The sequence below is a fragment of the Alligator sinensis genome, unplaced genomic scaffold (assembly GCF_000455745.1).
Source record: "Alligator sinensis unplaced genomic scaffold, ASM45574v1 scaffold907_1, whole genome shotgun sequence".
In the NCBI taxonomy this organism is placed as follows: Eukaryota; Metazoa; Chordata; order Crocodylia; family Alligatoridae; genus Alligator; species Alligator sinensis.
The window spans coordinates 1,165,698-1,177,398 of NW_005841925.1; the positions used below are offsets into that span (position 1 = coordinate 1,165,698).

An 11,701-nucleotide genomic window follows, 5' to 3' on the forward strand; every position below is an offset into this window, starting at 1 on the left:
TGAAAAGGAGGGCAAGGCAACAAGGAAGCATGTTCAGAGGAGAAGGCAGCCAGTGGCACCAAAGAGCCAGATTATGAAAGAGTCTTTTCTTTATAGAGAGAATTATTAATACACTAAACTATTGGCATTTTTAAATAGTACATCATGTTATATTTTAAAAGTATATAAGCCTTAGTGTAAAGGGATTTTTATCTATTTTCTTTCCTAATTATTATTTTCACCAATTCATTTTTCTTTCTATAGTTTCCGTTTGCTCCTTTTATCGTTTTCTATGCATCTACCCATTTTCCCGCTTTCCTACTATTCTGCTTTATCCCTGATCTCTCTTTCTCTCCCTTTTTCATAGGTATTCCTTTCAACAATCTCTTCCTTTTAATCTCCTTCTCCAGGATCAGTTGATTTCATTTTCTCTTCTGTGGCTCTTGTAGCTTTTCCCTAAATCAGTGGTTTTCAAACTTTGTAAAGTCATGGAACCCTTTCATATCACTTCTGCTGTGGAACCCCTACCCTTGGTTTTGCAGGCCATGCAGGCTGACATGAAACCAGGCAACCCACCATGGCAATGGTGGATGCCATTAACCCCTGTGTCTTTGCTGAACCCCTGATGACCTGTCATGGAACCTGAGGTTCTGTGGAACAATTTGCCATAAGCAGATCTCCTAGATTACAGGGCTATGTTCAAAACTTTTCAGCCACTTTCTGGTCTAACTGCAATCACATTATGTAATGATTACAGCGTCCTTGAATTCAAGGAGAGTATAGGAATCTTTAGTATCTTTCTACACTGCCACTTATGGTGATTTCATCTTTTATTCTGTAAGTGGAAAGATCTCTATGCCTGCTTGCAGATGTTCAAAAAAAACCAAACGTGCTTTACTGGAAGCAACAGTGCATTACTTTGACCCAGCTCCCCAGCATAGAGTATAGATAAAGTATAGATCAGGCACTTCAGCAGGTCTTTTTGGCACTTTTAGCTAAAGCTGATTCAATCAGCTATTAGATGAAAGCGCCAAAAAAGCCCCACTAAAGTGCCCAATATTTCAGATGTTGGGCAAGCTGGGTCCAACTAACTCTTCTGGGCATCCTCTGGGCTCAGCGCAGGAACACGCCAAGTTTAAAGTAAAGTACCATTTTGTTTTGGTTTTTTTTAACGTCTGCAAGCAGCCATCAGGGCTACCATCATCATCATCATTAGATTTCACTTGTTATTACATTCTCATTTGATAATTCTACATTTTCTTTTTAGTTTGGTATGATTGATTAGCTAGATCCCATTTTCCTAGAATATAATAAAAGGTATGTTGGCTTAATCACTGTTTGGTGAAACATGGTTTTAGATGCATTTAGTAAATATACAGTAGCTTAATTTACCTAAGCTTTTGTATAAGTATATTATAAGGTACTATTAAGAAAGTATCACTTATTGTTAAAATGGAAAAGTACATTTAATTGGTGCCTACCATTGTTTTTGTCAATATTTACCTTATTTACTTATTTTTAAACCAAGCAAAATTAATTCATTATAACAAAAAGTCACCGAATAATTATTTTCTTAAAATTCATTTGCAGGAACAAGTTTCTGAAGATATGTAATTTTATAGTATTCACAGATGAATTTGAGTATGCAAGTCACATTGTAACATTGTTAAACATATTTCCTATGATAGTTAATTACTTGCCATCCTACTATGACCTGCTTCTTCCACAACTGAAAATTTCAAACTACTATTTCCTTGGGTTGTATATGCTTGAGGCACTGTTAAAGGTACTATATCATTTTTTTTTCTATTAATGGTAATATTTCTCATATTCCCCATAAAATGCAGAATTCCTTTTTTTTAAATACTTAAATGCTTCATGATAATTCTTTTAAATGTAAAAGACAGAAAATGTCTGTCTCTTGTCTATTTCTTGCCCAATTGTTTTCCTAATAATTTAATGAGTATTCTTTAAGTTGCTTAGAATTTTTTTTCAGTGCAACATAAAAGTAAAATCAACTTTTGTGCTGAGCTTATGAATGTTCATTCCTTTTTTGTATACAGCTGCATTATTCTGTGTTCTGTCATTACAGCTGTGTTCTGTGTATGACAGTTTAGAAGTACTCGATATTACTTAATACTGATAATATTCAACAGCTTCCTATGAAGCAATAGTAAAATGCTTCTAAAAAAAGAGACAATAATAAAGAAACATATCTGAGTTTCATCCCAGTTTATATACATTAGTAGTGGACCAGATGTTCCTTATAAATAGAGTCTTTACATGACCTCTACACATCTCCACTCTTGGAATGTGATGGCAATTAATAGCTCTGATGGTGGAAATTTCCTAGTAATATCTGTTGGTGCATGCTTATACACTTGTATGTTCCTTCCAAGCTGTTCCTGAACAAACTGAGAGAGAGAGAGAGACAGGGAGAGAGAGGTAGAGAAGCTATAAAATGGGCATGGTTTTCCACTCATCTCTGTTCCTTCCACCTATGACAACACCTCAAATGTAAATTTTGGGAGGTGCTGATCTACCTTGGATTCACCTCAAAAGTCAGTATCTCAAATAATTGCTGACCTTAGCCAAGGCTTTCTTCCTTAACTTTCTTATAAAATACAGGTTTCCGTACAGGTTTCCCACAATTTATGCGGTATGTGCATTCCCGGAGAACAGCACATAAATTAAATTTGCATAAAGCGACCCCACTTTATAATGTAATAAGTAGGGATATGTTCCCATGGTGGCTAGGGAGGGAGGGATTGAGGTTGACACTAGGGAAGGGGTGGAGGGAAGGGTGTGTGGCACAACTCATTCACAGCTCCTGGGGCTGCAGCAGGCAGCAAAGCACAGGAACTGTGAGTGGGTGTGGGGCATGGCTCTTGTTGCTACGTGCCCCCCGGGAGGGCTGCAGGCTGGGGGGCTGTGCTGGGCTCTTCCTGGGGGGGCATGGGCCCCTGGATCTGTGCATGGGACAATAACAGGCTGCCACTGCAGGCTGGGGCCAGTGGCACCACCAGGTTCTATGAGGGGGCTATGGCAAATTTTGGGGTGGCAACAGCCCCCTTCCCAGCACAACTGCCTCATTCCTGCAAGCAAGGCTGGGGCTGGTGGCAGCCCTGGACTGTTCTAGGAGCTCCAGGGAGAGTGGCAGCTGCACTGGGAGGTGGGATGCTGCCACCCCAAAATTCACCATAGCCTGCTGTTGTCCCATGTGCAGATCTGGGGGCCCATGCACCCTGTCCCCCGTCCCCCCCCCCAGGAGGAGCCTCAGGAGGGCCCAGGTTTGGCAGGGGCTCTATGGAGCCAGGCTGGCTCCCCCCTCTCCCTGCTGGTGCAGCCCAGCTCCATAGAGCCCCTGCCAGCCCATGCCCCACCCTGGGCCCCTGCCGGCACTGGCCCTGGTGCACCAGTCCTGTGCTCCTGCCCAGATGTTGCTGCATTCTGCATGCCCACTCACTGCCACTTCCCTGCTGCCTGCTGCAGGTATTTCCCTGCTTTTCTGCCTGCAACTACTACTGCTCCAGCACCACATGGTTCCCGGCTCCAGCTCTGGGCTGCCGGACTCAGCAGGCACCAGCCCGGCCCCTGTGATTCTCAGCTGGCTTTGTGCAATGCTGGCCAGGCCAGTCCGGTTTCTGCTGTGGTGTGTGGTCTTGGCTTTGCAGCTAGGATGTGGTGCTAGAGAACCGAGTGGAGGGGGATGAGGAAGTGGCATGAGAAGGGCAGCAGTGACAGATGGGAGGGTGAAGTGGCATTGAGCGGGAGCACGGGCCCCGCGCCGGTGCCCTGGGGCCAGGAGCAGTAGAATCACGGAGCCCAGGCTTGAAGAAGTGCTGGTGGGTGTTCTGCCTGCCTCAGGGGGGGGGAAGGGAGGCAGGCTGTGGGCAAACCCTCCTCCATGCATGCCACAACCCTCCCCCCACACACAGCCCCTCACAAAGCCCATACTCCACACATCCACACACATACACATGCTCCCCCACCCCACACACACACTCCCCCACCCCCCACATACCCACAAACCTATACCCACTCACCCACCCGCACTCTCCCACAATATACAAGAGTAAGACTTCATTTTAAGCTATTATACAATCACCTCTATGTACACTACACAAACGCATGTAAATCAGGACCAAAATATTTTTTAAATTAAATTAATGAATGTTGTAGTACATGTTTGAGTTTTAGAATATAATTTGGTATTTTTCTCGTTCTGAGATGGCAAACCCCCTTGCTGAAAGAAGTACTTCTGGGGGGCAAGGGGAGGGACTTCTGGTGGCAAAAGTCAGGGGTTAGGGGGTGGGACTTCCAGTCCCAAGATGGCAACCAGGGGACAGGCCACTTGTCAAGGGGTGAGGTTACCCTTGCACCCCTCGATAGGTTGCCAAAACTCAGTAAGCAGCCCTCTACCCAAAATAATTACCTGCTCCTTTGCTCAACCAATGCATGCTGCAGTGTGCCATATAAACCTACCCTGACCATTAGTGAGAGTGGGTTTATCAAGTCTAGAGTTGTAGTGTGCGAAGATGCATTATACAGGCAATCCCTGCTCAATGCTGTTTCACTTAACACTATTTCAATATCATGCTCATTTGAAATTGGTACCTGATTTCACTTAGTGCTCAGCAAGTTTCGTTATAACACTTGCGGTCACCATCTTGGGTCATTAAAAGCGATTGCGGTTGCAATCTTGGGTCATCAAATACTTTTAGTTTCACTTAACGCTCGTTTCACTTAACACTCGTTTTTTCAGGAACCAATTAAGAGCACTAAGTGGGGGTTTCCTGTAGTTATTTTCAGATCTGAATAAAAATTTAATATACCCTTTTGTTTGTTTTTGTCAGGTAAATAAAGTAATAAATTTAAATAAATATTGCATATTATTAATCAAAACAGGCTCTAGCCATGGGGAAGACCTACATCTTTTACCACTGGAACCAATTTGACATATTAATCATAGTAATTGGACTCATAGATATCTTTATTATTATCGTATTTAAATCGGTTCATACATCATACCATGTGATTAACACTATCAGGGTATTCCGGATTGTTCGTCTTATTAGAATCCTTCGTCTTTTGAAGGTAAGAATAATGTTTTCATCATTTTTATCAAGGTATTGTACAATCATGAAGGAATTTTTGTTTGTTTGTTTGTTTAATGATCAGTAAAATGATAGTGTTCCCAGGTTTCACCATTTAAATGTGTTTGTCTTTTCCTTGATGTGAATAGTATCCCAACACACATAATTTTGATTATGTTCCATAAAAATCTTTTCTCCCATCCTGTTTGTTCTGCCATTTGAGAGAAGTCAAACAGTTTGGTCATTGCTGGCCAATAGTAGGTTTTCTTTTGGTTTTCCTAATTTATAATTGTTGAAGAAAGTTTTGCTCACCATTTTTACTACAAAATCCTTGCATTTGTTTGCAGAGTTAAGTAACCTTTTTCTTCCTTTATTTGTTTGGCCACCATTTCAAAAAGTTTACACTTAATATGTATACAATGCATGTGCTTCATTTACTCACAAGAAAAAACTCATTTTTTGTTGAAGATTCTTCTTACCAGATTCAGCAGTCACAATATGACTAAGTTGAGGTGGGGAGAAGACTAATTTTTCCATCAAAAATCCTGAGAAGGGTTCTTTTTCTTCAGGCTTTGTGACTTATTATAATATGACTTTTTATTTCTACACTCAGATCATCTAACTTTCAATCTGTGAAAATCCCTAGTAGCAGGATGATGCTACTAAATTTATAAAATCCCAGAACACCTGACTAACTTTTTCAAGAGCCAGACAGTTCATGCTCTCATGAATATCTCAGCTGCATTCTGCTCTTAATAACCATCATCCTCTGTCTGAAAATTAAGTTAAATTGTTCCCCTGATGCTCAGTATTCAAAAACTTCTTTGGGAAATAAGACATCCCACAGATTGATTTATGTTGCATTCAGTCTAAGGTTGAATGCTATGTTTTCTACCTAGAAACAAGAATAGAAAGATACTCTGCAGATTTCTTCTCTCAGTTTTCCAATGCACATTCCTACCCTTCTCTTTACTTCCTCTGCTCCTTTGCAGGGTGAAGCAGGAAGAAAACTAGATGATACTCAACATTTCTAGGATCTTCAGTTCTGGTGTTGCAATGGCCTGGCTGTGGCTGAACATCTAATACTGCTTCCATCAATCATGCTTTAAATTCTCATTCAGAAGGAAGATTGTGTAGTACAGTTAAATGTTGCTTTCTTTCAGTGGCAGCATCAATTCTTGACTCTTGGTGCAGACAAATGGCAATCACTAAGTCTTCACAAAGACTCAAGCTTTATTTTAATGCATTATAGTTAATCCACTTATCACATAAATATCTGATAATTAAAATTGAAACACTTTTCAATTCCAACTTCAGGCCTCTGTGCCTTAATCTAGTTTGGTGACTTTTCTTGTGCAATAGGTAGTTTTAATTGATGAAGTCCAGCTTGTCCATGTCTTAAATTAAAACATATGTGGCATCTGTTTTTTGTCAAATGACTGCTTCTTTGCTCATCCTTTTTCAAATTTCTCAGAAACTTCCTGTGTTTTGTGCCTGCTAAAGAGGAAGGTGACAGCTTTGTGAGATTTACATTTTATTTTTAATTTACTTATAAATATTCTATTTGAATTTACCTCTATTTATCCTTTATATTTTCTATCTTTGAAAGAGGCCTCTGTGGTCAGTATTGCCTCTGCCACTCAAGTCCACAAGGTTCAGGTTTGGAGAATTCATTCCCCTTCCATGTTTTCTTTTTCAGTAAAGTTTTTTCCTTGGCTTTACTTAAATTTTTAGCTGTAAGGGAACATTCTTTGATCTCAAACCTGTTATTTGAATGCAAGAGTTCATTTATCTGATATCTTCAGCATCCTTCCTTTTGGAACAATGTAAACTTTTTTCTCCTCATATAAAGTGGACAAATGTAGCAACACATATTGACTTTTCTGTGTCAGCCCTTTAAACATGTTTACTGTCTATTTTGCAATGCAAGCTTTGCTGTCCTGATGCAGAAGCAAATTGGAGCTCTTGATGCTGTGAGATCATCATTTGTCTCAATTCAGGGGCTGGTACCTGGAAGACTTGACTAACTGGCAGTTTATTTCTGAGCATGAGTACCCATAGATCTGTCTTCACTCAATGCACCTACTTACTGTTAGAACCAATGAAGAGTATCTATGTTCATCAGTGGAGCAGCTGATGAACTGCATTTTTAAGAATTCTGGCTAGTCTTGCATACTGAAGGAAAAACAATTATTCTTTTCATGAATTGTATTAAAAGTATTAAACATGCAGGAGTAAAATAAAAACAAAAAAGAATTACTGAGGATAAGACTACTAGAAATTATATCAAACACTTAAAGGTTAACAATGCAACAATCAATGCTAGGACAAAATAGCATCAGTTGAACAAGCTAAAGACAATATTTATGTAAAATCATCAATCTAGTCAAATCCAGTTAACCCAGTTAATAATCAATTCTGAATCCTAAAACAGAAAGTTGCAGGCACCAGATATTAATTTAATTGTAGGTCACAAAGAACTTATACTTGGAGCAATGACATAATCTGCAGCTTAGTTAGAGTCTTTGCAAAGGAGCTGAATTCTGGAAATTAACCCCATGACTACAGCAGCTAATCTTTTTATTTTTCTGACTTCCGTAACATAAATAAAAACATATGCTTTACGAGATACTATAATAAGAGAAAGTTTAAGAGCACTTTCACTAAACAATGGCAGTCTAGGATATACATGCTGTTCTTAGTATTGACATAAATCTAAGTTAAATTTACAAAATATAAATACACTTTAAGAATTCTAATTCAGAAAGTTCCCATTTCTCTTGAATCATTTATTTTATGTATTTAGTTATTTGGTTTGCCAGATATATGCTATGTCAATATTATATATTTCAGATTGTGATACCAAAATTGATATACCTATTGAATAAACAAATAAACAAACAGCTAACCTTTAGGTATGATATTGCCAAGGGATATGTTCAGGGTGAAGAAGATACAAAATATTTAATCGAACAGATTGCTGGTCATGAGACTATTTCCCAGGTAAGGGAAAACACTAGCTAGGGTAAGAAAAGCTTTAAATGTGCATTTTGGAAATCTTAACCTGTTTTATTACAAAAGTTATAAACTCACAAATTCATGATCACAATTTATTCCCTGCCTAAATGAAGATGTTAGAATGATCAGACACTTGGACAGTTGGCTGGGATGGTTTAGTTAGGGATGATCCTGGCTTGAGCAAGGGGCTAGACTAGATAATCTTGTGAGGTCCCTTCCAGCTCTGTTTTCCTATAACCCTATGATCCATCAGGCTCTGGAGAACCTTAAAGTGGAAAAGACTGGTTAAAAAACTTAATCTTTTATTAAAAAATAAGTTCTTTCAAATCTGACCCAACTCTGGGAAATGCATGCTGCTTCTCTGTAAAGAATGATGGAGCTGCTTCTCCACTATGAACAATGCAAAACTCCTGTATTTGAACCCTATGTCATGTCATGGGGACTGCTGCTGCTTTAACCGTGATGAACACTGAGGTGGCCAAGCCCCTGTCAGAGACACATTTCTGACAGCAGATTATGTTTTTCTGCAACCGGATCTATACCAGCTTTACCACATGGAAGATTTGCCAATTGAGACTCTTTTCTGCCAGCAGAGATGTGTACATTCAAGCTTTTGCCAACAAAGCTACATTGGTTATGAGGTGTACTCTTTTCCCACCTGTGGCCAACTTATCTCTGCCAGCAGAACCTTGTCGAGGGGGTTTGGTTGACTCAGACCTTGTCTAAGGGTGTCAACTGGAGCCTGATCCTCTGCCCTTCTGCCTTAATAGCTCAGGCTAACCCTAACTCTTCCATCTCTGCCAACCACCTACATTTGTTTGACAAACTTTAGTGGTATTTGTAGTAAAATGTAGTAAAACGTGAAAAAAATGTTACTTTCCTAATAGAAATTGCATTTGCCTTTGTTTTACAGGAAATAAATAAAATTATGGAAAAGAACAAACAAGATGCAATGAAAGAGCTAGGTAAGTAAAAAGATTATAGATTACAAAATGTATATCACTCATCTGTAGGTAACTTTGAATCAGAAAAATGATTACTCAACTGTAACTGAATTTTTGAGATAATTATCAATATAGATGTATGAGAGTCATCCTTTCTCTCCACTTCTTTGGAATCTAAGTACAGGACTTTGAAATATTAAAAGAAGCTGAGAAATAGATTAGCAGAGCTGCAGGGTTTTGACTGTGCCAGTGTTGAGGCCTGGCAGCAAGGAGCTGTCAGGGCCAGACAGCTTTCAGCTGCGCTTGTACCACTGCTGCTAATTCCTGCTCTCCTGGTTCTGATCCAACGTGGGTCAGGTGGTTTTAGCAGTGTGTAAGCTGGGGGGGTACGGATGACTTTCCCCATGCCCAAGCTGGAAACAGGCTGCTGGCAGCTGCCCACATTGCCACCGCTTCTCCTAGCCCCCCTGTTCCTTGGCTGTGCCATGGGTTCAGTTTCCAGCCAGTGGGGAGCTATGCCAGGACCAAGCATCTACAAATTGTGTCCATGCTGCTACTGCTTCCCCCCTTCCTCCATTTGTGGCACAGGCACAGCCTCCAGGCAGTGGGGAGCTATCCTGAGGCAAGGCAGCTTCCACCTGTGCCTGTGTTGCAGCTGGTGGAGGGAATGGGGATGTGGTGGCAGTGCAGACACAATCTGCAGATGCCTGGTCCCAGCCCAGCTGGAAACTTAACCAGCATGAGGGAGCAGGTGGCTGGGAGAAGTGGCAGCAGCGCAGCCTGGCCCCAGCCAGGGAAAGCACCCACCTGCACTGCTGATACACTGCCGAAGACTCCCAGATCACAGCAGACCAGAGGTGTGTTGTTCTGGCCTGCAGTTTGTTACAGATTGCCAGCCCCTGAATTACAGCTAGAAGTCTTTATGCATCTTTGGCTGGTGTCTAGCCAGCACCTTAGCAGAGTGTGTGGTGTCCCAATAACCAAATAACCTAATAACTAATAACCAATAACCAAACCTAATAACTAGAGGATTCTGGTGAAGATGTGAAGCAAGTTTATGTATCCTGAGAGTGTTGACTGACAAACTGCTGAGAAGAATGGATTTTTAAGTTTTCTTGCTTATTGTAGTTTCAGATTTCAGCTGGAAAGACTTTCATGGGGAAGTAAAAGTTTAATTTGGCTTCCATCTCTACAGATTCATTCAGAAGTTTATCTTGTTTCCATTAGACTTGTAGCTGGAATCAATTTTCCTTTTATGTGGTTACACATTTTATTTTGGATGTCATTTTACGCATTCCATATAATAGACAATACTGATTTGGCAAGCAAAACGTAACCATGCTAGACTCAGCTACAGACCACTTTCGTAATGAAAACAAAAGCTGATAGTTTTCTCATGTTGGCCCAGTTTAAGCAGAAAAGTCTATGTTATGCATGTCATTCCATAAGGCAGGGTTGTCCAATTGTATGTCCCCCAGGCTCCTACCTGGCTTGCTCCTCTTATCACTCCAGCTGCTATTGCAGCTAAGGTCTTTAGGCTCTCCCTCCCTCCTTTAGCTTCTGCTTCCTGCTTCCGCTCCAGGGGTGGGCAGCTCACAGTACGGTAGAGGGGATTGGTTATAGCCTGTGGTCTTGTGGCTCACTATCCCCCACTGGTGCAGCCTATACTTCATTTGGCTCTTGGACACTTAGAAGTTGGACAGCTCTGCCATAAGAAATGGACACTTTGGGTGACATTCAACAACTGATGTAGCTGCATAAGTCACATATGTCAGTGGCTTACATGGCTACATTGGCATTTTAAATTCTAATATGGTGTCTAGCCACAACTAAGGGACTTAACATGGCTACATGTAGCTGCATAAATCCCCTGTGCATAAGGGTGACTAACAGCTACTAGCTGTGCAAAGGCTTTGAATAGCTACAGCCATTCTAGTGGCTGTAGTTATCTAGAGCCCTACACAACCAGAATAATGTGGCTGTCCAAATAGACCGATTAATGGACAGTGCCTCTGATGCAACAGCTGAAGCTGCTACATGCTTTAGCTACCTCCTGCACCAAAAGCTCAGGTCCTGGGATTTGCCTTGATGCAGGGAGGCATTTCAGTTAGTCAGAAGCCTCTCTGCATAGGTGCAATGTTCAATTGAGAGTGTGGGTACCAGGACTTTCATAGATTCATAGATGTTAGGGTCAGAAGGGACCTCAATAGATCATCGAGTCCGACCCCCTGCATAGGCAGGAAAGAGAAAGAGTGCTGGGTCTAGATGACCCCAGCTAGATGGTTATCTAACCTCCTCTTGAAGACCCCCAGGGTAGGGGAGAGCACCACCTCCCTTGGGAGCCCGTTCCAGACCTTGGCCACTCGAACTGTGAAGAAGTTCCTCCTAATGTCCAATCTAAATCTGCTCTCTGCTAGCTTGTGGCCATTATTTCTTGTAACCCCCGGGGGCGCCTTGGTGAATAAATACTCACCAATTCCCTTCTGTGCCCCCGTGATGAACTTATAGGCAGCCACAAGGTCGCCTCTCAACCTTCTCTTGCGGAGGCTGAATAGAGCCAGTTTCTCTAGTCTCTCCTCGTAGGGCTTGGCCTGCAAGCCCTTAACCATACTAGTGGCCCTTCTCTGGACCCTCTCCAGGTTATCCACATCTCTCTTGAAGTGC

General features: G+C 41.4%; 1 protein-coding gene across 1 annotated transcript in view; it reads left to right on the forward strand.

The window, feature by feature from the left end:
- LOC102386082 (sodium/hydrogen exchanger 10-like) overlaps positions 1-11,701 on the forward strand; it is a 187,372-nt gene that overhangs the window by 105,031 nt on the left and 70,640 nt on the right. Inside the window, exons 15-18 of the mRNA XM_006019214.3 lie at positions 1,570-1,765; positions 4,888-5,076; positions 7,929-8,078; positions 9,007-9,058. Of these exons, the coding sequence (XP_006019276.1) occupies positions 1,570-1,765; positions 4,888-5,076; positions 7,929-8,078; positions 9,007-9,058 (587 nt within the window). The remainder of the gene's footprint in view (positions 1-1,569; positions 1,766-4,887; positions 5,077-7,928; positions 8,079-9,006; positions 9,059-11,701) is intronic.